The sequence below is a fragment of the Narcine bancroftii genome, chromosome 9 (genome assembly GCF_036971445.1).
Source record: "Narcine bancroftii isolate sNarBan1 chromosome 9, sNarBan1.hap1, whole genome shotgun sequence".
Lineage (NCBI taxonomy): Eukaryota > Metazoa > Chordata > Chondrichthyes > Torpediniformes > Narcinidae > Narcine > Narcine bancroftii.
In genome coordinates this window covers 68,075,987-68,102,918 of record NC_091477.1, presented here as the reverse complement: position 1 = coordinate 68,102,918, position 26,932 = coordinate 68,075,987, and the positions used below count along the sequence as shown (strand labels likewise).

Here is a 26,932-nt window from a genome sequence, read left to right as displayed (position 1 = left end):
TGCACTCTCTCCACTCTGTTTATATCCTTCCTATAATTAGGCGACCAGAACTGCACACAGAACTCCAAATTAGGCCGCACCAACGTCTTATACAATCTCAACATCACCTCCCAAATCCTATATTCCATGCAATGATTGATAAAGGCCAGCATACTAAAAGCCTTCTTCACCACCCTATTCACGTGAGTTTCTACCTTCAGGGAACGATGTACCGTCACTCCTAAATCTTTCTGCTCTTCTGTATTCCTCAATGCTCTCCCATTTACCACGTATGTCCTATTCTGATTCTTCTTACCAAAATGAAGCACCTCACACATAACCCCGATAAGGACCAGCAATGACCTGCCATCAGCAGAATTGCCTGAAGTGCCTCTTACAGTCAGAGAAAGAAAAGCAAAAGAGAGATCCCCCCAGAGTTACCAAGTGTCCGTGGATTTGCCTCCAATGCTCCCGCAACCTCCGCAGCCTCACAGAATCAAGTCTGAACCATTGGCAACCTGAGCTCCAGATCCAAACCTCTAATATGATTAGGAACCCTTCAACATCCTTAGCACCCTCTCATATCCTGGTTCTGACACTTGATACCCCTTCAGCCAGTTTCGAGCCAGTCTCCAGCAGTGAGCAGCCTGTTGCGAGCCCCTTGACTTCAGTTGCCAGCAGCCCACGGCCTACTTCCTCTTCTCAAGTCACCAACAACCCGCTCCCTGTGTGGGTTCTTCAGCTGCAGAACTCACTGGTCCACAGCTGTGGTCACCATCCTGTGGGTCATCTCCTCTGTTTCTCCTTCTCAGATGGGGTTGGGGTCCACATCAAGCTAGCATTTTACACAAGAAGACTGCTAGTTGCCTGCGGAGTAAGAGGGCTGACTGTGGCTTGGTCATGTTAAGCGCACAAAGGCCATTCGTGCCGACCGTGCACCAGTTCCCGGCCACTTGCTCCTCCAGCCCGCTCCACAAAGAAGGCTGAGGTGGTGGTCTTGCAGAGGTTTATAAGATCATGAGGGTCATGGCTAAAGTGAATGCTAACAGTGTTTTTCCCAGTTTACTGATAGGGTAAAGGGTCTAATTATAAAATACTAAATGAGGATTAAAACAAGAATATTTAAAAGTTAGGATACTAGGCAGCAGAATGATGTAGCTGGTAGAGTTGCTGTCTACAGCTTCAACCACCCTGGTTCAATCTTGACCACTGGTATTGACTGCTTGGAGTTCCCACCATTACCAGATCAGTTCAGATTTCAGATTTATTGTTAGAGAAATCACATACAACCCTGAGATTCTTTTTGTTTTCCTGCAGGTGCGTCAGATTTACCACTAATAGGTAGTAAAAAAAAACTGTACAAAGTATAAATATGTAAACAAATAAAAAACTGTAAACAGATAATGAATGTAAACAAATTGACTGCAATATAGAGAGAACTAAAAGAAAATCAATAAAGTGCAGAATTAAGAGTCCTTAAATGAGTCTTTGATTGAGTTTGCTGTTGAGGAGTTTGATGGTGGAGGGGTAGAAGCTGTTCCTGAACCTGGTGGTGCGAGTCTGTGGCACCTATACCTCTTTCCTGATGGCAGCAGTGAGAACAGAGCGTGTGCTGGGTGGTGAGGGTCTTTGATGATTGCCTGCTGGTCTCCCACGGCAGTGTTTCCTGTAGATGTTCTCGATAATGGGGAGGGTTTTGCCTGTGATGTCCTGGGCTGTGTCCACTACCGTTTGGAGGGCTTTACGTTCTGGGGTATTGGTGTCCCCATACCAGACCATGATGCAGCTGGTCAGCACACTCTCCATCACACCTCTGTAGAAATTTGCCAGGGTTTCTAACATTATACAAAACCTCCGCAAGTAGAGGTGCTGACGTGCTTTCTTCACAGTGCCATTGGTGGGTTGGGTCCAGGAAAGATCCTCCGAGATAGTGACTCCTAAGAACTTAAATGTGCTCACTCTCTCCACCTCTGATCCCCCAATGATCAGTGGATTGTACACCTCCCTTCCTGAAGTCAACAACCAGCTCCTTGGTTTTGGTGACATTGAGTGTGAGGTTGTTGCTGGTGCACCATTCAGCCAAGTTGCTGTATGATGACTCATCACCCATTTTTATGCAACCCTTTTTAGTCTGGTGCAAAAGTGGGTGATTGAAAATCAGCTTGGACTTTGTGGGCCAAAGGTTCTGTTTCCATGTTCTGACAATGACTGATGTGGATGTGAGAGATCATTGGACCTAACTCACACAGTGCGCGCTGAGAGTGGAATTTGAACGTTAGTTCTGAGACTGGCCAGAGGAAATTTGCACTTCGTACCTTGGCCAACGTGAGGCAGAGAACAGATCGTAAAGCAGAGCAGGACGTGAGGCTGATCTACCACGTGGCTGATCAAATGCAAATGTAGACAGATGGAAACCTATGTCTTAGCTTCACTTGGAAGATAAACTACAAACTCCAGAAATTCCCTACATTTCCTCTGTTTTTAATGCAGAAACTCTATTTGCATGTGTAATTGAAGATTTAAACCATGTTTTTTTTACTTTTGCAGCCTTTGCTTCTGCAAGGCTAAGAATTTGCTTGTTTTTTAGAATCAGCAGACATAAGCTAAATTCAACCAAGGGGGCCAGAGATGCAGTTATCTGATGAAAGGACATCTGTGTACCAAGAACATTTAATCTTCCTGCTTGTTTTGGTCACAGACTGTCAGAGGCCTAGCCTTGATGCAAAATAAACCATTGTATTCAAAGTGATAAGCTGAAAATTATGTTATCCGATTGAAGCCTAGCATGCTAGCTTGCTCGCTTATCTTTCTTGCTGTGCTGGGAATAGGTGCTTGGGTAAGCAGTTTTTGGGTAATATAAGCCATGGTCCTGCTGCTGAAGTTTGAGACTCTCCGAGAGGTGGCAACATCTCTCAGCAAGAAGAAGAACTTCTAGAGTCCAGCCAACGTCCTGGTCGGGGGAGGTGGAGAAGCTGCTACCGGCGCCCTGTCAACCTACTACAAATGTGAAGTTGTTGCCTCGCTTCGGCAGTTGGGACCAGTCCAAGCGTTGATAAGTAAGTTGGGAAGGGGTTGCATATTGTAGTGTGAAATCAGCTTTTGAATTTGTAATAAACATTTGTATAAACAGAACTGCTCTTGGTGTGTGTGTGTCTATTTTCTTTCAGTAGCTCAAACATTGTGACCAATCTAAAACGAACAAAATGAGAGGTACAAGTTTACCCAGGACAGCGTGCACTGGAATTTTCAACGTCAGGGATCGGTATTGGGTCCCTTGTTGTTTGTCATTTACATTAAGGATTTGGATAATTGGGTTAGTAAATATGCAGATGATACAAAAATAGGGGGAGTTTTGGTTAGTGAAGTTGCTTTTCAGAGACTGCAGAAGGATTTGGATGGTTTAGAAGAGTGGGCTTAAAGATGGCAGATGGAGTTTAATACAGATAAGTGTGAATTGCTTCATTTTGGGAAGAATAATCAAAACAGGACATTTGCAGTGAAGGGGAGGGCATTGAGGAATGCAGCAGTCTCCAGGTTCATCTTTAATTCCTGGGGATTTAAGAAGAGTGCTGAAGAATGGTACCTTGATATAACCACATAACCATTACAGTACAGAAACAGGCCATCTTGGCCCCTCTAGTCGGCACCGATTTGTGAAACTCCACTAGTTCCACCTACCTGGTCCCTGTCCATAACCCTCCAATCCCCTCACATCCATGCACTCATCCAACCTCCTCTTAAATGACAAAATTGGCCCTGCTGCAACCACCTCTTCCAGAAGGACATTCCACTCAGCCACCACTCTCTGAGTGAAGAAGCTTCCTCTTATGTTTCTTCTGAAGTTTTGCCCCCAACCCTTAACTTATGACCCCTTGTTCCAATCTCTCCTACTCTCAATGGGAAGAGCCTATTCAGATCTACTCTATATATTCCCCTCATAATTTTATATACCTCTATCAAATCCCCCTTCAACCTACTATGCTCCAATGAATAAAGACCCATTCTACTCAATCTTTCTCCATATTCTAGATATTGCAATCCACGCAACATTTTAGTAAATCTTCTCTGTACCCTCTCTACCTTATTGATATCCTTCCTATAATTTGGAGACGAGAACTGCACACTTGGCCTCGCCAATGCCTTCAACAGTCTCAACATCAACTCCCAGCTCCTATATTCTATGTTATAATTTAAAAAGGCCAGCATATCAAAAGCCTTCATCACCACCCTATCTACATGAGATTCCACTTTCAAAGAACGACGAACCATTACTCCAAGATCCTTCTATTCCTCCACACTCCTCAATGCCCTCCCCTTCACTGCATATGCCCTATTTTGATTATTCTTCCCATAATGAAGCACTTCACACTTATCCATAACATAACAATTACAGCACGGAAACAGGCCATTAGGCCCTTCTAGTCCGCACTGAACCAAACACCCCTTTCTAGTCCCACCTCCCTGCACAATGCCCATAACCCTCCATCTTCTTCTCATCCATATACCTGTCCAACCTTTTCTTAAATAATACAATTGACTCCGCCGCCACTATTTCTCCCGGAAGATCATTCCACATGGCTACCACTCTCTGAGTAAAGAAGTTCCCCCTCATGTTACCTCTAAACCTCTGCCCCTTAATTCTTAACTCATGTCCTCTTGTTTTAATCTTTCCTCCTCTTAACGGAAATAGTCTATCCACATCCACTCTGTCTATCCCTTTCATAATCTTAAATACTTCTATCAAATCCCCTCTCAACCTTCTACGCTCCAAAGAATAAAGACCTAATCTGTCCAATCTCTCCCTATACTCTAGATGCTTAAACCCAGGTAACATTCTGGTAAACCTTCTCTGCACTCTCTCCACTCTGTTTATATCCTTCCTATAATTAGGCGACCAGAACTGCACACAGAACTCCAAATTAGGCCGCACCAACGTCTTATACAATCTCAACATCACCTCCCAACTCCTATATTCCATGCAATGATTGATAAAGGCCAGCATACTAAAAGCCTTCTTCACCACCCTATTCACGTGAGTTTCTACCTTCAGGGAACGATGTACCGTCACTCCTAAATCTTTCTGCTCTTCTGTATTCCTCAATGCTCTCCCATTTACCACGTATGTCCTATTCTGATTCTTCTTACCAAAATGAAGCACCTCACACTTATCAGCATTAAATTCCATCTGCCATTTTTCAGCCCACTTTTCCAAGCAGCCCAAATCCCTCTGCAATCCTTGAAAACCTTCTTCATTATCCACTATTCCACCTATCTTAGTATCGTCTGCATATTTACTAATCCAATTCACCACCCCATCATCTAGATCATTAATGTATATAACGAACAACAATGGGCCCAATACAGATCCTTGAGGCACACCACTGGTCACCGGCCTCCACATTAAATTCCATCTGCCACCTATCAGCCCACTCTCCTAAACAGTCCAAATCCTTCTGCAAGCCTCCTCACTATCCACAACTCCCCCTATTTTTGTATTGTCTGCATATTTACTCACCCAATTTACCACCTCGTCATCCAAATCATTAATGTAAATGACGAAAAACAAGGAACCCAACACCGATCCCTGAGGCACACTGCTCGTTACTGGCCTCCATCCCGACAGACAGTTGTCCACCATGACTCTCTCATGCCTATCTTCTAGAATCAAGGAAGAGAAACCGTAAACTCCCCTTGACTTGTTTAAAGCACTACCCACAAAGCAGCACTTTAGAGAGCATTGTGCATGGTCGGCACTGTGTATACCAGTCACCGAGTTACAGCATGGAAATAGGCCCCCTTGACCTATTGAATCCACAATGGCCACCAACTAACCAGTTACACTATTATTGGAAATTGAAGATGCTGGTCTAATCAAAGCCCAGACTGATTTTGGAAGACTGGATCTGCATGAACTGCAGCCAGTAATTTCAGTGAACTGTGGTTGCCAATGGCAAGTCCAGCATTTATTGCCCATCCCCACTTGTCCCTGAGAAAGTGGTAGAGACATCTGAACCAGTGATGGAGTTATACTCACCATGATGTTGGTGGATGAGGTTTGGAGGATTAATACTCAGCATTGAAGATGACTAGTTGGTCTCCGGGTTGAATGTTGTCATTCCACCTCAGACCTGGATGTCAGCCGGGGTATTCTGACCACAAAGCAACAGTGGTCACCCCATATAACAGGGTGTAGAGTTTGGAAGGGGAAAGGCATGAGAGGAGCTATGCCTGACCAGGGACAGTTAGCAGCCACCCATCAAAATGTATCAGGTTGCAGGTCAAGTGAGTGTAAATGAGTGGCACAGGCTCATGGGCCAAAAGGCATACACCATACTGTATGTGCAAAGAAAAGGACCAGCACTTTGGAGCACCATGTCAGCACCTGGACCAGGACATGTCGTGGGAGTCAAATATTTGTTGAAGCGTCACTTAATATCATACCCAAAGGTCGCTTCCAGAGAATATGCCACCAGCAGACATTTTTTTTACAGTACCTGGAGATAAAATTACAGTTAGATAATTCCAGTATCTGTGATCTGTTCTCAAAACAATTCTCCTCATATTTCTCTAAATAGATGATAAAATTACAGTTAGATAATTCCAGTATCTGTGATCTGTTCTCAAAACAATTCTCCTCATATTTCTCTAAATAGATTAATTTTTTTTACAAATTAGGCATACAGAATGGTAACAGGCCCTTTCAAACAATGAGCCCGTGTTTCTGGCCAATTGAGCCACATCCTCGATATTGTGGGAGGAACCTGAAGGAAAACCACACAGGCACGAGGAGAATGTGCAAACTCCTTGCAGACAGTGGGGGATTCGAACCCCGGGCCCAAACGCTGGCACTGTAACAGCGTTGCGCTGACTGAGCAGTCGCAAATTGGTATGCTGTCATTTGACCTTAATTTCTGTCGGGAGCACAAACTCATCTTTCGCTCTCTACCTTTAGATTCTGAGTACTCAGATATCTGAGAGTTTGGCAGATAAGAACAGGGCTTAGCTTTGATTCTAATGGATGGCATTGAGATCAATTTCCTGTAATTTCTAATTTAGTGATCCATCCAATTCTCCTTTCAGTACAATTACTTCTCTATATACAGTACAACTCCAATTATCCAAAGAGGTAAGGACCAGGCCCATTTTGGATAAACATTTTGTTCAGAGAACTGGTCATTTTTTAAAAACAGCCCAGTAGCAACAGCAAGTCACTTGTAACAGTGTTTAAACAACAACAAACAACGAAGGAAGATTTTTTTACCACCAAAATAATGTTTAATTCTCACCAAAAAAAGTGCGGGCCACTGCTGATCACCGACACCTCCCCATTGAGGCCCCACTTGTGCTGGGAGCCTGAGGGTCCTGCTCCTGTCCAGGACCCCAAGGTCCCTGGTTAGTTCAGCTCCGAAAAAAATTTGGATAAATAAGGATTTTGGATATCCTCGTTTATCCGAAATTTTAAAAATATTGGATTACTGAAGATTTTGGAGCATCCGATTTCAGGTAATTGGAGTTGTACCTTGAAATTCAAAAGAAGCAGCCACTGCTGGCAGATTGAAATGAAAAATAAAAGGAGATACCGGAAATACTCAGCAGGTCGGCAACATCAGTGGAAAAAAGAAAGGGTTCGTGATCTTAAGTCCAGCACCTTTTGTTCAAACTGGGCAAAAGATGAATTGTTACTTCTCAGTAGTGGAGAAGGTAGGGGAGAGATGGGAATATCTCTGATAGGGTGAGACCAGATGGGTCAGTGTGGTCTGTTAAGAGAAACAGAGACAACCTCATTTTTTTTTGTGTTCATAGCAAGGCTATGAATAGGCTGGAATTTACAAATAGAAGGAGAAATCCTGAGCCAAAATGGAGCTGCCAACGGATTCTACCGCCCCTGCTAAGTGTTTCCAATATTTTTTGAATGGTTAGTGTAGTGGTGAGCTGCGGGGTCAACAACCCGGGTTTGAATATGGTGCTGCCTGTAAGGAGTTTGTATGCTCTTCCCATGACTTGCATGGGGATTTCCCGGGTGCTCCGGTTTCTGCACACATTCCAAAGATGTAAGGGGTTAGTAGGTTAATTGATCACATGGTTTGACAGTTCAAGGGCTGGAAGGGCGCAGATTCAAAAGTGAAGGGAAGTATAGATTAGTACAGTATAATTTTTTACATCAATTGTATTTAACCCCTCAGAAATTCAAGAAATTTGTTCAGATTTATATTTTAGATGTGGACAAGAAATAGGTACTTTTTTCATTCGACTTGGACTTGTTCTAAGGTTAAGGATTTTTGGATATAAGTTAAATTGTTTTTGGAACGAGTATTAAAAGTAAGTTTACCATTTGATCCAATGTTATTTACATTAAGGGATATTAAGTTGATTGCTTTAGGGTTGAGATTGACTATGTACCAAGTTGAATTTTTACATTTAGCTTTGGCTGTTTCTAAAAAAATTTGGCTATTACTTGGAATTCTGATTAGTTTGAGGAAAGCAAAGATGGCAGACTGAAATTAAATCCTATATTCCTCTAGAAAAGATAACATAATTTGAGGGATAAATATCATTTTTTTGTAAAGATATGGAGCCCATATTTAAAAACTCTAGGTATTAAAATTTAATTTCTCGGTCGCTCCAGTGGACGTCTCGGTCTCCGCAGGGTGATTATTTGTTGGTTTTAGTGATGATCTCCTTTCTTCTTTCTTTGTAGGTGGGTAGGGGAGGAGGAAGGATGTTACTAGGGTGGATGAGGGAGGTTGGGGGTATTTTATTCCACTATATAATGTTTGTATCAATATGTAATAATTAATATCATATGATTGACAATATTAAATAAAATATTTTTAAAAAGTGAAGGAAAGTGTTGCTTCAGTGAAGGGAATCAACACCATTTGTTAATCTGCAGGGCATCCAAAGCTCCCATTTTGGCCTCCCCTACATCGGTGGGACTGCACGCAGACTGGAAGATCATTTCGTTAAGCACATTTGCTCTGTCCATAGCAATGGCGGGGATCTCCCAGCGATCAGCCATTTCAAATCTGACTCCACTCATGCGCCGACATGACTTGCCCATGCCACCCGCAAAATGGAGGAACAACAATTGAGTGCTCTGGTTTCATCCCACCCTACAAAACATACAAGGCTACTCGAAAATTGGAGGAGAAACCTAATATTCTGTCTGGGAACTCTCCAACCAGTTGGGATAACATCAACTACTCTAGTTTACATTAGATCTCTCCCTGTCTCCCTCTCTTCCCCATCCCTCCATCTTCTTTCCTCCAGCTCTCTACTCCCATCCCTCTTCATTCAGAGAGCTATCCCCTCCACCTATCACTTCTCAGCTTTTTTTCTCTGTCCCCTTCTACCCTTAACCACATATGACCTCTTGCCTGTAGCCCTATGCTTCCCCACCCCTTCCATCTGTTTATTTGGGTGCCTGCCTGCCTTTTTGCTCACACCTGATGAAAGGCTCAGGCCCCAAATGTCAGTTATGTATTGTAATGGAATATAGATATATTTTTGGGAGATAAATTGGGGCAGGGTTTGTTAGTGTAGGTCACATGCAAACACTTTAAAACAGATCTTATTTAAAATACTGGAGCATTATATGTCAGGGCCTCAGAGACTTTGCAAAAGCTTTGGAGAGTGCCCAAGAGACTTCACTAATGGATTGTTGTTTACAAAAAGGCAACAGATGAAAGATCTTGTCGGAGCCGCCGACTGTCTGGAAAGAAACTTGCTGTTCTAAGAGGGTCATGTGGTTTTGCAAGCAGAGGGAGTCAAACAGGCTTTCTCTTAGAGAGAAGTAAAAACACACACACACACACACACACACACACACACACACACACACACACACACACACACACACAGATAACTTGTACAGTGTTACAGTCAGCAACAGCAGCTGGAACTGGAACAGGACAAGCTGGCAAGCTTGTGGAAAACCCCATTTGGAAGGCATGTTGTGAGTGCTTAGTTCAGCCTGGTCAACGCCCTTGTGGTTCATGCAAGAGGAGAGGACTGGCTGTCTAATGTTTCATCTGGAATAAGAGAAACAAAAAGGAACTCTGTGGTGACCTGAAAGAAAGAGGTTATCATCTGCAGAACCCTGACGGGGCAAGTTTCGACAGCAAGACACTGAAGTGGCTGATTAAAAAGGAATCAGTTGTGGATGTCCTGGAACAACAAATCTCTCTCTGAAAACTGACAAGAACCTTCGTGAACAGTAACCATTTACCTTTCAAGCTCCAAAGCCTGGTGAACTTTACAAATGTTAAATTCTGTGCACAGCATAAGAATTGCCTGCAACCAGTGAACTTGGAGGAATGTGAAGTGAGATTGGACTGCGAATTAAAGAACTTTTCTGAACTTTTCTGAATTAGAAGGGGGTTAAGTTAGGTTAGTTAAGTCGATAGTGATAACTTAAAGTGTGATTCTGTTTTAATATTTAAAGATAATTAAAAGCAAATTTTGTTTAAGTAACCATTTGTCTCGGTGAATATTCATTGCTGCTGGGTTTTGGGGACCTCTGGGCTCATGACAGTATCTTTATCGATGCTACATTATGAATGGTGTGTGACTTTCTGAGTTTCACCAGCATTTTTGTGTAAACTGCAATCCCAGCGTCCATATATCTTGCCATTGTTTAATCCTTTGTCTGTAACTTGCTTGAACTACCTGACTTAGAGTAGGAAATTCAAGAAATTTCATCTGCATTGCTAGTCAAGTTCAAGTCTACTGACAGATGTCCCAAGGTGCAATGAAAACGTTTGTTTAGCATGCAGGCCAACTAGAATCCCATGCTGTATCTAAAATGGAGCTACAGTCACAGTCCAGAAGTGCAGAGGGAGAGAGAGGGATTAATCGGTTTGTAGGAAAGGCAGCATAAATGTACTCTTCTGAGAATAACTCAGATAAGAAAAAAAATGTTAGAAAGACAAACGCTGCAATCTTTACCAGACAAAGAATTGCTGGAGGAACTCAGCAAGTCACACTGCACCCTTGGCCGGTCAACTTTTTCAGGTTTATTTTAGCTTTAAAGTTACACCACGATAACGGGCCCTTCTGGCCCAGGAGAGTGCACCCAATACACCAATTGACCTGCGGTGGGAGATATCAAGAACACCCTTGAGGAAATCCACGCAGGTCATGGGGAGGATGTACAAACTCCTTGCAGACAGCGTCAGATTCGTTCCAGGGTCGCTGGTGCTGTAACAGTGCTGCCACAACTGCTACGCTAACCATGGCACCATAGTTGAAACCCTTGGGGTTTGGAGTCGAAATGTTGACTGACCATTTTAACCTGTGGATGCTCTCTGACCTGCTGAGTTCTTCCTGCAATTCTTTGTCTGCTCATGGTTGTAGGCTAACTGAAGGATCATATCAAATAAAGGTGCATCTTAATTTCCTTTTGCAGAGGGTAGCGAATCTACCTGTACTCTGTCCCAGAGGGTTGTGGAGATGGTAACTTTAAGAAGCACAAATTTGAGGGCTGTCAGGAACTGGCACAGAGGAGGATTTGAGTTCACCACAGATCAACTGCGGTCAAATTGAATGGTGAGGCAGCCTTGAGGGGTTGAGTGCCTTCTCCGGCTCCTATTTCCTTGTGAAAAGTCCTGAAATGACTGCTGGTTTTTGTAGCAACATCCTCTCTGTTAGACTCAGGGGCCAAGGACCCTGTGCCAATTGCTGGCTCCTGTGTCAGGGACAAAACTCTTTTGAAGGGTGGGAGAAAACCAGAGCACCTGGAAGAAACTCACACAGATGCGAGGAGAATGTACAAACTCCTCACAGAGAGCGGCGGATTGTCAGTTCATTGGTGTATTTGGGAGATACAGGCTCGTGAGCTGGAAGGGCCTGTTACCGTGCTGCAAGTGTAAATTTAAATAGGGCTGGCACTGGTGGTGGTTGTAGCAAGCCATGCAATGAAACAACAAAGAATGCAGTGCTATACTCAACTGGGGACCATGGTTGGACAGAGTCTAAAGACTAGTGCCGTCGAGTTAGTGCAGTGCTGCCCGTGTAGGTCCTTCAGCCACTGAGCCCCTCATTGGTCCACTGCCATGGACTCCCATCCTTCTTGCCAACAGGCAGCATTCCCCCATTTCTGGTGCCCTGTGCCAGCCCGCTGCTCCCCTGGAGTCTCTAAGCCCTCATGGAAAGCTGCCCAGTACGGGCGCCACCCTCTCGGGCACAAATTTATGCAGGGTTGAGGCGGTGTCTTAAAAATGCAACATCTATCCTCAAAGATCCCACCACCCAGGCCATGCCCTCTTCACTCTGCTACCATCGGTAAAAAGGTACAGGAGCCTAAAGATGAGATCTCAGCAGCCCAAGGATAGCTTCGTTCCCACTGCCATCAGATTCTTGTATAATCAACGAACCAAAGACACTGTCTGACTTTTCATGCATTATTATTATATTTATTTATAGTGATGTTGCAAGATGGTTATAATATGAATGTGCGCACTGTTATGCTCAGACAAAATATTGAAATTCATGACTTGTTCATGACAATAAAATTCTGTTTCTGATTCTAAAATTCTAAAATATATCAGAGAGGAATATGCTGGTTGCAGGATTTAAAGAAAAGAACCAAGTGGCTCCTCTAACAGGCCTTTTAAAGCCAGTAAGGAGCTACTGATATCAGTTCTGGGCAGCAGGACCCTGCGATGCAGAGCTGTGTCTCTGCTCCCCACTCTTTCAGGTCCACACCTGCCTTTACAACATCGCCATTTTTTTTCTGTACCCTACCACCTCTGGGCCCCTGCCCCAGCATCATTCCCAATGAAGGGTTCCGGCTCGAAATGTCAACTGTCGTTTCCTTCCTGTGGATGCTGTGTGACCTGCTGAGTTTCTCCAGGACTTTTGTCCACTGTTTCTTTCCCCCTTTTATCTCTGTAGTTTCACCTTTTTTAAAATCTTAGTCTTGATAAAGTGGCCAGTCCCTGAAATGCTGACTGACCATTTCTATCCATGGATGCTGTCTGGCTTGCTAAATTTAATTTAATTTAGTGATACAGCACGGAAACAGGCCCTTCTGGGCCACGAGCTCATGCCGCCAAAATTCATCCACGTGACCAATCAACCAACTAACCCCATACATCTTTGGAATGTGGGAGGAAGCCAGAGCACCCGGAGGGAACCTAAGCAGACACAGGTAGAATGTACAAACCTCGTACTGTTACAAGGCCAGAGGACCCCAAAACCCAGCAGCAATAGATATTCACCAAGACAAATTATTACTTAAACAAAAGTTGCTTTTAATTATCTTGAAACATGAAAATAGAATCAAACTTTAACTTATATCTTTTGACTTACTGAACCTAAATTAACCCCCTTCTAATTCTAAGCACGCATGTATGTAATGTGTGTGTAAGTTCAGAAAAGTTATTTGGTTCACAGTCCAATCTCACTTCTCATTCCTCCAAGTTCACTGATTGCAGGCAATTCTTATACTGTGCACAGAATTTAACATTTATAAAGTTCACCAGGCTTTGGTGCTTGAAAGGTAAATGGTTATCGCTCAGGAAGTTTCTTGTGGGTTTTCAGAGAGAGATTTGTTGTTTCTTTTTAATAAGCCACTTCAGCATCTTGCTGATGATGACCGCTTTCTTTCAGGTCACCACAGAGTTCCTTTCTGTTTCACTTATTCCAAATGAAACATGAGACAGCCAGTCCTCTCCTCTTGCATGAACTACAAGGGTTTTGACCAGGCTTATGGAACTAAGCTTGCCAGCTTGTCCTGTTCCAGTCCCAGCTGCTGTCTGCTGGCTGTAACACTGTACAAGTCATCTCTGTCTCTCTCTTTCTCTAGGCACTTTCAGGTGGCCAATTGCCCCGGTTGTAAAGCTGCATACTTTGGCAATATGCAACTGTTGGGAGGCCATGTGAATGTGCAGGAGTCGCTTGCAAGGTCAACTTTGAAACCCTCCTCTGAGAAGTATAATCGCCGCAGCATTCGGGATGACAGTCAGTTGGCGAGGACGTCGGGGCAGGGGCAGCTGCCTGGCTGTCAGCGTGGGGACTGCAGGGCTAGAGCGGCTGCAGGGGAGAAGGGGACTGGGGCGGCCGGCAGGGGAGAAGGGGGCTGGCCGAAACAATGCCGGTAGCTGAATCAAGCGCCGTACTCACCTGCCAGCCGCCCCAGCTCCCCTCTCCCCCGCCGGCCACACCAGCCCCCCTCCCCCCACCAGGGGGCAGAATGTGGGGAAATTCCACGGGGGATATCCCCACGCTGATAGCCCGCACTGGCTGTCGCAGCTGACAGCCAGCCATCCTAACTTGACAGCCCAAGGGACAGGAGCTGAAGTGCGCTCAGATGTGCATCCCGGTGCAGCTGTCCCTTCAGGTGGCTAGTGCTGTGCTTTTAGTGCTGCCACCTGAATGGCAAATCAAAGGGCCGCTTTCTCTTCTTCAGGAGCATTCTTAGCATTCTGAGAGACAGCCTGTTTGACTCTTCTCTGCTTGCAAAACCACAAGCCCTCTTCCAGACAATCTGCGGCTCCAGCACGATCTTTCATCTGTTGCCTTTTGTAAACAACAATCCATTAGTGAAGTATCTTGAGCACTCTTCAAAGCTCTTGCAAAAGCTCTGAGCCCCCGACATTCTAGCCTGGGACAAAGCTCCAGTATTTCAAATAAGATCTGTTTTAAAGTGTTTGTATGTCACCTATTTTAACAAACCTTTCCCAATTTATCTCCCAGAAACATATCTATATACTCTGTCACAGCACAGATAGCACTGGATTCGAATCCAGGCCACTGGCGCAGTAATAGCATTGCGTTAACCGGTAAGCTCACCGTGCTGCCAGTTCCTCCGGCAAGACTTTGACTGTTCATTATTCCAGCTTCTGCAGTCTTTGTGCTTCTCTGTTTATTTCTCAAATGGGATATCAGTTCAAAAGAAAGAATGCCACACAGGTGTCAGAAGAAGCTTGCAAGCACAGTAGGGTTAATATGCAAGAAGGAGAGCTGTTTCCAAGGCACGTTTTCACCCTGCATAGAGATGCAATCATGTCAGAACAGGTTCCTTCAAGCTTATGCCCAGCTGCTGACAAGGCCTGCTGTCTCAAGGCCAACCTGTAACAGCTTCATCTGTCATTGTCCTCCCGGCTGGCTTTGGGCTCCATTGTTAAACATATCAGAACCAGTTTTTCAAGAAGTGTGTGGTGCAGTGAGTGTCACTTAATTGAAAGCACTCTAAACGGAGTCAACGAGAGCCACCAACCTAATCAAACCATTCAAATGCATGAAAGGCACAATCAATTAAAAAATAAGTAAAATGCAGAGTGAATACTTGTACTGTGCTCTCATCCGATTGGGACCCTTGAATGCTGCAGAAAGACTTGTTATTTCTGATTGGATAGATTTCTGGACCTCAACTGCCCAATCTAATCAACAATCTATTTTTCAACTGTGGTGAAGCCACTTGTGTATGTAAATACCTTGACCTTGTATGCTTTTCCTGCTCTCACTGGCCAGCTTGTGACTCCTCCCCTTTATTCCCCATAAAGGCTGTCATACCACAACCCTGCCCCTTAAAGTCCAAGTCGTGCCCGTCCCTCGCTGGCAAGAAGTCTTCCCAGAGGCCCTCCATACTATCCCATCCCTCCTGTGTACGGCCACCAACGAGACACCTCATGAGAAAATCTTTACATTCCCCAGGAGATCGGCATCAGGAATGACCCTACCCACCTGGCTAATGTCTCCATGGCCCGTACTACTGCGGAAACACGCAAGGACCCATAATTCCGACTCACTAGTCGAGAGGGTCCAGCTGTTCCACGCCAACCCACAGTGCACCTACGTGGCATTCCTGGACGGACGCGAGAATACAGTATCCATCCACGACCTGGCACGCATGCGCAGGAGCATCTGGACACGCCCCCCCTCCCTTCAGCCAACAGTTGGGTACCCCCTCCCCCCAGCGCTCCAGGGCCTCAGATGCCTACTCCCACCACCTCGGACAACCCGTCGACTGACCCACTCCCCCCACCCCCCCCCGGCACAGCCAAGTATCCCAGCCGGGCCGACCGAGAAGGAGCAGCTGCAATCGATGGGGGCCCCCACACCACCGGAGGTATGTCGGTCACGATGCCAAAGGAGGCTGCCGGACAGACTGAACCTATGAGTGCACCTGACTGCACACCGCCCCCCCCCCCCAAGACTTCTTTTTAATAGAGGAGGTGAATGTGGTGAAACTTTGTATACTTTGACCTTTTTTGGTTGACCCTGGTCTCACTGGCCGGCTCGTGACTCCTCCCCTCTATTACCCATAAAGGCTGTCATGCCACCACCCTGCCCACAGTTGGAGTCTGGGTCAGTGTGAGTCAGCAACTCTAGGGATGATGTCCATCTCTAGGGATGATGTCCATCTCTCGAGCTAATTAAAAAGCTTCAGTTCCAGTAACTTCTGTCTTTGGGTTAATCGATCACGCATCTTCAACTTAAAAAAAACAATAATTTACATTTTTAAAAGCAAGGAATATCATTTTAAACAGGCTTATAATTGAATCATTGCTTTCATCTGAAATGTCCATGAAATGTAGCAATTATTAGAGAATTGAGGAAAATCCTGGTGGGTTGGTAACCTTAGTTAAGTCCAGTGCAAGTCTCCAAGGAATGAGCAGTTAAAGTGTGACATGTTGTGACAAGTGATGACCTTTTTGGTGTGAAGGATGTGAGGAAAGAGAAACTAAGAAAGGGACTTCCAATTGCACATTGATCTCCAAACCTAAAATAACCCATGCTGACAGACAAGCACCACATTCACCGAGGTGAAGCAAGTGACATTAACTTCCCCAGGTCCAGGGCAATGATCTCCTCCAATTAGAAATTGGATCCACCAAACCCTGATTACAGTTTTGCTGAATCTCCCACCAACAGCCTCCTGAAGGTTGACACTGATGGGAACCCACACTGGACTGGCTGTCAGAAAAGGTTTGAAGCTAGGTGATTCACTCCCATTCAGCTCTTCCCTCCCCTCCCCACCCCAACCCACCTCCCTCCACTCAAAAGCCTTTCCACAATCTGCAAGTCACAAATCAGGAGTGTGATGAAATGATCTCCACTTGTAAGGACTTAGATATTTGCTGGTTTGTTTATAATCTCTGTGTGGTGATAGGTTTCCTCCATTGTATATAGTTATGATTGTATATATGGAGCTGGCCTGCCCACTGATGACTCATACCCTATGACTTCTCCCCCGTGGTCCTGGACCATAAAGGTCGAGCCACCTCTCCCTTCTTATATCTGGATCCGGACCAGCAAGGTTCTTCTGTATATTAAAGCCTATCGTTCCGTCAGCCTAGTCTTTGCGGTTACTGGTAGTGCACTGCACTCTGCTTCTGAATCCTGAACTCACTACCTCATAGAACCATGGAAGCACCTTCACCAGAAGAAAAGAAGCAGTTCCAATGGGGACTGTTTCAAAAGCAATTCTGGATAGGAAATAAATGTTGGCTTTAGCAGTGCTGCCTGCATCTCAAAAATGAACAACAGAAGGGTGAAGGCAAATGGTTTAGCGCAAGACCCGTGCAGTCAGCTCTAGAGCTGTTTGCACGAGGGATTTCTACATGTAATTTTAAGGATTAATGCAATTAATATTCCCCGATTGCAGCATGTTACACTCATGGTCAATGTGAGTGAGAGCTTTGGGAGTTTAAAAGCTAAAATTGACCCACTGGTCATCATCTTCACTGCTTAAAACTTGTTGGAATTGTATGGCCTGGAAGTAGCGTTTGGAAGAATGGAGAGTAGACACTCTGCTTCTTTCACGTCAAGCTTAATTTAAAAAAAATAATTGAGACGTATGACACAATAACAAGCCACCCTGGCCTGTGAGCCCACGCCATCCAAATGAACTTCCAACCCTTGAAGGTTTTGAAGGGTAAGAGGAAATCCAAGCTTACATGTCGGATTGGAACCCGGATCATTGGTGCTGTAATAGCGTGGCGCTAACGGCCATGCTAACCATGCCGCCCCTGGTTGAAGCATAACATTTTCAAGGGAGATGGGCTACAGAAAAAAAAGAGTTCAAGAATGCAAAGGTATTATTTACCACTTGCAAATGAATGGACATATCAGGTTCAGTTTGCAGATTTATTGTCAGAGTACATGCATGACATCATATACAACCCTGATATTCTTTTTCCTGTGGGTGCACAAGATTTATGACTAATTGGAAGTGCAAGAAAACCGTACACAGCACAAACACGTAAAAAAAGAGCTGTCAACAAATGACGAATATAAACAAACTGACTGTGCAATGCAGAGAGAATAAAAGAGACATTCAATAAAGTGCACAAGTGAGGAGGAGACAAAAGAACCATATTGACAGGTTCAACTCCAGGAAGAGGCTGGACAGGTAAAGTTACCTGAAATTAAAGGGCAAGGTATGGGCAGGCAATTGATGAATCAGTTGCAAGCAATGAGTCAGAAAATGGTCAGAAAACCGTTCTATTAGGCATGATGTGAATATGTTAAAGGACAAATTAAGATAATTAAGGAGATGAAGGGATATGCCAAAGTGGTTGATAAAGTTAAAACACAAGTTCAAAAAGTTGAAAAAAATTTCCAAGAATATCATGGCAAAGTGGATCTGTGTAAAGATGTGGTCAACAAGCTGGAAGATTCAGTTATGGCGTGGAGCATAGGGAATCATAGTCCAAGAAATAACATGAAGATTGTTGGGTTGTCAGAAGGTTTTGAAGGTCCTAAGGCAGTGGAATTTTTTTCAAAGATGGATCCTGGAGATTTTGGTACCGGAACATTTTCCAAATGGACTTGAATTGGATGGAGCACATAGGAAGCTTAGAAAGAAAATGCTGCCAGGTCAATCTCCACGTTCAGACATCTTCATTACCAAGACAAGGAGACTATTTTGAGAATAGCGGTTCAGAAAGCTCATCAAGGTCGAAGTCCTTTGATTGTGGCTGATTAAAAAAAAAGTATTCTTTTTTGCAGATCTTATTGTGAATGTGGAGAAAAGAAGAAAGGAATTTAATCCTGCAAAATCTGTGATTTGGAAGAACTGCATAAGTTTTCTTTTCACCCACCCTACAATACTTAAAGTTTTTTTGGGAAACAATTCTTCAACAATGAAATGGAAGCTTTAAAATTTGTAAATTATCTTCCAAATAACAAAATGGATCAATAAGTTGATTTATTAACAGCAGACATACCACAGATTGAAAAGATACAAATGTTAGATACGGAGATGTTACAGCAGGAAATTGCTTGCCTCGATGATAATGATCAAGTTAACAGAGACCTTGAAGCAGCTGCCTTTACCTGAAGATGATCATCTGGAAATTGTTTTTTTTCTCTCTCTAGGGGAGGTAGGGGCTCCTTCCTTCTCCTTCTGTAGCTGTGTGCCACCTAGTGGCGAGAGTCACTTCCCGCACAACTGAGGGTGGCTCTACTGACTTTTTTTGACAGTACTTTTTTTGGTGGGGGGGTGTTTGCATTTTTTCTCTCTCTTTTTATTTTTATTTTCTTTTTCTTGATGGAAATGCCAGGCATAGTTAATGATTTTGAGATGTGGTAGGACAAAGAGGAGAGTTATGAAATTTTTGAATTTAGTATAATGGCAAATAGTAAAACTTTGAATTTTATGTTATATGTTAATAGGCTTAATAATCCAATAAAAAGAAAGAGAGTCTTATCTTATCTGAAGAAAATTAATATTGCTTTGTCACAGGTAACCCATCTATCTGAGAAAAAAACATCAAAAATTGAAAAGAGATTGGATTGGACAAGTGATAGCTACAACTTTTAACTCTAAAGCGAGGGGTGTGGTAATTTTATTTTAAAAAACATTGCTTCGACAAATGGGATTTTATCTAATTTAGAGAGATCTACTAGACAGGGTTGCCCTCTGTCACCAGCATTATTTGAATTGGTGATTGAACCTCTAGCAAAATTAATAAGGCAGGAAAGGGATATAAAAGGTATTAAAACAAGATTGGATGAATTTAAGATTAGTTTATTTGCAGATGATCTGTTGATTTATTTAACAGAACCACAAGAGTCATTAAAGGTTGTACAGGAAAAGGTAATATAATATGGAGAATTATCGGGGTAGAAAATAAATTTGAATGAAAGTGAACTTATGCCATTGTCTGAAGGCAATTATTCTGTTTGTAAAGGAGTAGCATATTTTAAATGGACTGATCAAATTAAATATTTTGTTATTAAAATACACAAACATATAAATCATTATTTTGCTTTAAATTATTTGCTGAAATTTAATTAAATGGAAAGACTGGCTGATAACTTTAGTTGGTAGAGTGAATTGTATAAAAATGAATGTATTTCCTAGACTTCAGTATTTTTTTCAATCTATTCCTTGTAGTATTCCAAAACAAAATTAAAGATTTGAATACACTAGTTAGGAAATTTTTATGTAAGGCTAAAATAGCAAGAGTTTCTATTCATAAGTTAACATGGAAATATGAATTAGGGGGATTACAATTTTTAAAATTACTGTAAGGCCGCTCAACTAAAATTTATTAATAGAATGTTTGATCTTGATAGTCCTTGATGGGCAGATATAGAATTAAATAGAATTAGTGAGGATAGAAGGGATCAATTTGTTTATAAATGGAATGTTAAATTGTTAGGTTCTTATAAGTCACCAATTTTATCTCATTTAATATATATTTGGGATGGGATAAATAATGAAATTGGCACTCAAGGTAAAATATCTAGATATACTCCTTCGTATCAGAATAAACTTTTTCCTTTTATGGTTAATAACTACCTTCTTAAGATTTGGAGTCAGAAAGGGATTAAAATAGTAAATAATTGCTATGATTTAAGCCAATTTCTTTCAAGCACAAATTCAGACTCATTTTTGTTATTATCAAATTAAATTGATGTTGTATGATTTCTTTGGGAAGAATTTGTTTCTTCCAACAGAGTCGAATTTTGAAATGATGGTTCATGACAGAGAAAAGAAAGGATTTATATCTGAAATCTGGAACATAAAATGTCTAAAATTGATTTGCATAAATCAAGACTAAAATGGGAGAAAAAATTGGGAGTTGACTTGCATAGGGATCATTGGAAGACTATTTATAATGATAGCATGACAAAAATTATAAATGTCTGGTCTAGACTTGTAAATTATAATTTTATACATCAATTATATTTAACTCGAGAGCATTTAAAAGATATGATTTGATTCTTTCTGATTTGTGTTTTCGATGTAATAGTCAGAAAGGTACGTTTTTACACTCTGTATGGTCTTGTGATAAGGATAAACCTTTTGGTCTCATGCTAAAGAATATTTTGAAAATAAAACTTCCCTTAGATTCAAAAATTTTTTAAATCGGTGATATAAGTGGAATTTGTTTGGGATATAAATTAGATACATTTCAAATACTTTTCTGAGACTAGCATTTGCAGTGGCGAGGAAATGTATAGCAAGTTCATGGAAAGATCAGATAGAACTTAGTTTGCAGAGAAGGCATTCAGAATTAAGGTCCTGCATTCCATTGGAAAAGATAACATAATTTGAGGGATAAATATTTTGAGGGATATTATATTTTTTGGAAGGTTTGGAGTGCATATTTGGATTATTTTAATTGGAAAATTAGAAGATTTTGATCTGGATGTAGTGGGGTTCCCTTATTCCCTTATTCCACGAAGTATTAATTCTTGTTTTGGTTTTCTCCTCTTTTCTTTTTCTTTCTATTTTAGGATTTAATTGGGGTAAGTAGGGCAAGAGATGGGAGGACAGGGGTGCATTATGATAGGGGTTAGGGGTGAATAGAAGTTTTTAAAAAATATATTTAAACCATGATAAATATAAGGATATATTTGTATTATTATATTATTGGTGTAACCATGGTTGATTATATTTTAAATAAAATATTCAAAAAATTTACCTTTTAAAATTCATAAAGTGTTAAATAATCCTGTGGGAAGGTTTGTATTAGTAAATTGTCATATTTATTCTGGGAATTGGACTTTAATGAATATTTATGCACCAAATAGAGATGATGAAGGATTTATGAGAGATACATTTGTGTTTAGCTGAGACATACGAAAAATATTGGTAGGAAGGGATTTTAATTGCTGTTTAGATCTGGTTTTGTATAAGACAACCAAATCAGTTATTTGAGCTAAAGCAGCAAATGGCAATTTTGAACAAAATGAAAGATTTGAATTTAATAGATATTTGGAGAAGATTAAATCCTAAGGAAATGGACTATTCTTTTTATTCTCATGATTCTTAATCTAGGATAGATTTATTTTTAATTTTGGCACAATTTCAAGGAAAAGTTATGAATTTGGATTACATAGCTAGAATTTTATCTGATCATTTGCCACTTTTAATGACATATTTGTTTTTGGAAAAGGAACAAACAGATAAATTAAATTCTACATTGTTAAAAAGGACAGAATTTTTTTCAATTTTATAAGAAAACATAGTCAGGAGTTTTTAGAATTAAATTCTAATTCTGTTCTCAATAAATTTATTGCATGGGATGCATTAAAGGCATATTTGAGAAGACATAATATTTTATACCGAAAATTCATATGAGGAATTCATGCCCTTTGTCTCTGTGCTGTAAGTGGTTATATGGTTATATGAAAGATCATATGAGAGAAGTTGATCAGTTAGAAATGGAAATACAGGATTTGGAAAAGGTATTACAGAAAAAACCTTTGGATGAAAAGATAAAGGAATTGATAAAGAAAATATTCATTTTAATGCGATCCAGACATATAGGACTGAAAAATTGATTGATAGAACTAAGCAAAGATGTTAAGAGAAAGAGCTCATAAAGTTTTAGCTTTGCAGTTAAAAACAGAGCCATCATCTATAATAATTAATGCTATGAGAAGAAGTTCAAAGATGATTACTAGAGAAATTAATGATGTATTTAAAGTTTTTATTCTGTTTTGTATAGATCAGAATTTACTGGAGATGAAGTTAAGATTGAGAATTTTTTTTAAATCAAGATAAATATATTGAGCTTGACATATCAAAATCAGAGAAACTTAGATGCTCCTTTTACAATGAGAACTTAATGAAGTGCTTAGTTCATTACCAAATGGTAAATCTCCAGGAAAAGACAGTTTGCTGTCTGAATTTTATAAACAATTTAAGGATCTTTTAATAGCTCCATTTACAGAAGTGTTAAAGCAAGCAACAGAATCCCATTCTTTACTGGATTCTTTTTCAACAGCTATAATTATAGGTATAACAAAGAAAAAGACTTGCATCATATCGTCCAATATCTTTATTGAATGTGGATTATAAAATTGATGCAAACATTTTAGTAAATAGATTATCTAAATGTTTATCTAAGTTAATTCTTATAGATTAAACAGGATTTATTACAAAATGATAATCAATTGATGATATTGCAAGATTAATTAGTTTAATTTAATTTAAAAAAATAGGGCATCATAGTAACTTTGGATGCAGTAAAAGCTTTTGATAGATTAGAATAGATATTTTTGTTGGCTTTGATTCTACATTTATAAATGGGGTTGAAGCTTTAAATATAAATCCTTTAGCAAAAGTTATGACTAATGGACAAATATCTGGCTCTTTTACATGAATTAGATCAAGTTGACAAGGTTGCCCTTTGTCTCTGGCTTTGTTTATTTTAGCAATTGAACCTTAAGATGAATTTATTAGACAACATTCTAAGATTAAAGGAATTAAGGTGAACCAGGAAAAATATAAAATTAATGTGTTTGTGGATGATATTTTGGTTTATTTGACTGATCCTATAAATTCTTTGTCCCAATTACAGATTAGATTGAAAGAATTTGGGGAAGTTTCTGGATATGATGTTAATTTGGAAAAAAAGTAAGATTATGCCCTTAGCTGTGGGTGTTATACAGATGGTAAAATGGTTACTAAATTCAGATGTCCAAATGTAGGTATTAAACATTTAGGTATTAGAATTGATAATGATTTGAAAAAATTATATAAATTGAATTATCTATCTTTGTTTAATACTATTGTTGCAGACTTTAAAATCCTTATTCCAATTCCTTCAAAACTTTTTAAGGATTTAAATAAGGCAGTTAGGAAATTTTTATGGAAAGATAAAATGCCAATGGTTTCTTTGGAAAAATTGACATGGAAGTATGAATCAGGGGGTTTACAACTTCCTCATTTTAAGAATTATTATAAAGCAACTTGATTGAGATTTATAAATGTACTGTTAAATTTAGATAATATTCCATCTTGGGTTTTCATAGAATTTTATGCAATAAGAAATATGAATTACCAAGATTTTATTTATATATGGTTCTAAATTGTTATTTGGAAGTAGTGAATCACCAATTTTGAAATATTTGACTGAGATATTGTTAGGTAAAAACATCATGAGCTGGGAATGTAGAAGGAGTCACCCAGTGCTGGGCTGTAACAAGATGCAGTTGTGACCTTGTACTCTCAAGATAAGAGTGAGGATGACAAATTGATGTGCAGGAAACTAGCAGAGAAGGATAGCAACAGTTTATTCATTGGACAATGTCATGGTATGATAATTTACTAAGTACGTATCCTAAGGTATATAAAAAACACCACTTGCTGATAACGGCAGAATGCGCCTTCTCCAACTAACACTGTTAGTTGCAAGTATTACAATCCGGCAATAAAGAACAAAGAACCTTGATTTCGACTCAGTCTGGTGTTTGACTCACTCATTCATGAACAAAGCAGACCTAACAATGTGGAATAATACTGATAATGAAATTGATAGGAAAGGTTTAATATCTAGGAAAATGCCTATGTCAAAATAGGCTTATTCCTTCAATGGATAACCAATTTTTGAGGATTTGGAGACAGAAGGGTATTAAAAAGATGGAGGATTGTTTAGAGGATGAGAGATTTATAACATTTTAAAGAATGAGGCAAAAATCTAATATACCTGGTAATACTTTATTTTGTTATTTTCAAATTAAAGCTTTTTTTAAAATCTGACAAAAATAGGTCCTACTTTGATGTTACCAAATCAAAGTGAATTAGAATTACTGATTTGTAATACTACTGTAAATAAATTTAATTCATTAATGTATAAGTTACTTCAAACTAAGGCCCTCAAAATTGGGGTGAATAAATCAAGTTTAAGATGGGAAGTAGACTTACACACACAAAAAAATGAAAAGGATTGCATGGATTTGTGTAAGAACAATATGACTAAACTTATAAAGGTAAGTTATAGGTTGGTTTAATATAAATCTTTTACATCAATTATATTTCACTCCACAAAAATTAAATAGATTAAATCCTGCCGTATCAGATTTATGTTTTAGATGTAGATCTGAGATTGTAACTTTATGCATTCAACTAAATATGCTAAAGTTAGACAATTTTGGTTAGGGGTAGGTAATTTTTTGGAATTAATCATGGGGGTCAAATACCCACAGGATACAATGTTATTTTTATTGAGTAATATTAAGGCTATAAGGCCAAAATTAAAATTAAATATCTATCAAATTGAATTTCTGTTAATTACTTTAGCAGTTTCTAGGAAATGTATAGCAATATCATGGAAGTCAGAAATAGATTTAGGCATGGAAAGATGCTTCGCAGTCGTAAACCATTAGAGAAGATTACTTATAATCTGCGAGACAAATACTATGGTTTTTTGGAAAATATTGAGCCAATATCTACAAAATGTTGGTTTGTATCTATGATTGATTCTCTGAAGAGTTCACTCCTTGGTGACCTCCGAAAGACTTCATTGTTTAAATGTTTTATTTTCTAGGCATTCTCCATTCTTTTCTTTTTCTTTTTCTTCTTTAGTCTTTTATTTTCTTTTTTGGGGGGATGGAAGATGGGAGGGTGGGTTGGTGTGGTGGGATAATATATACCTTATGTATAATTTTTCAAAATAATTTCTAGAATGGAATGGAATATAATGATTATTACGGTTCAAAATTTATAAATCAAATATTCAAAAACAAATGCACAAGTAAGAGTTCTTAAATGAGTCCCTAATTGAGTTTGTCATTGATGAGTCTGATGGTGGAGAGGTAGCAGCTATTCCTGATCCTGGTGGTGTGAGTCTTGTGACATCGATACCTCTTTCCTGATGGCAGCAATGAGATCAGGGTGTGTGCTGGATGGTGAAGGTCTTTCATGATGACATATCCCTGCAGACACATGATGCATTCATTTGTCAAACACTTTATGAAATTCTGTGATTCTATTTTTACCAGCAATAAAATCTGTGAGTTTCCAGTTAATGCAGTAATAACTTGGCCTTGCAAAACACAAGAACCATCGGTTCTGGAATCTTGAATGGACAACAAGAAGCTGGAGGGACTTAACGGATCAGGCAGAAAAATAGATGGTCAATGCTTCAAATCAGGACCCTGTATCTAGACTCACAGGAGGGTTTATTGTAAACATGCAATGGGACCTGCAAGAATCAGAATCAGAATCGGAATTTGTTGTCATGAACATGTCGTGAAATTTGTTGTTTTGTGGCAGTATTACAGGTTCAATTACTCCTATAAATTACATTTTGAAAAGTAAATAAATTAGTGGAAAAGAAGAGAAAGTGAGGTAGTGTCAGTGGTTCATTGTCCATTCAGAAACCTGATGGCAGAGGGGAAGAAGCTGTTTCTGTATATTTGGCTGTTCGTCTTCGGGCTCATCCACATCCTTCCTAATGGTAGCAGTGAGAAGAGAGCATGGCCTGAGAGGTGAGGGTCCTTGAGGAAATAGGCTGCTTTCTTACAACACCGCCTCTTATAGGTGTCCTTAATGATGGATTTGGCCGAGTTCACAACACTCTGTAGTCTTTTCCAGTCCTGTGTATTGGCACCTCAATACCAGTCAGAGATGCAATCAGTCAGAATACTCTATATCACACACGTCAAACTCTGGTCCGCGGGCCAAATTTGGCCCGCGATATAATTATATTTGGCCCGCAAGATCATTTCAAAAATGTATTAGAGGTGGCCCGCTGGCCGCCGT

The 26,932-nt window shown here is 40.5% G+C and overlaps 1 protein-coding gene across 3 annotated transcripts in view; it reads right to left on the bottom strand.

The window, feature by feature from the left end:
* Window positions 1-26,932, bottom strand: part of LOC138742229 (glypican-5-like) — a 641,419-nt gene that overhangs the window by 101,912 nt on the left and 512,575 nt on the right. Inside the window, exon 8 of one of the 3 annotated variants that reach the window (XM_069896342.1) lies at window positions 25,176-26,103. The exons of the other annotated variants lie outside the window; for them this stretch is intronic. Coding sequence (XP_069752443.1) covers window positions 25,991-26,103 — 113 coding nt within the window. The 3' untranslated portion in view covers window positions 25,176-25,990. Of the gene's footprint in view, window positions 1-25,175; window positions 26,104-26,932 lie in introns of those variants that run through there. 3 annotated transcript variants of the gene reach the window in all.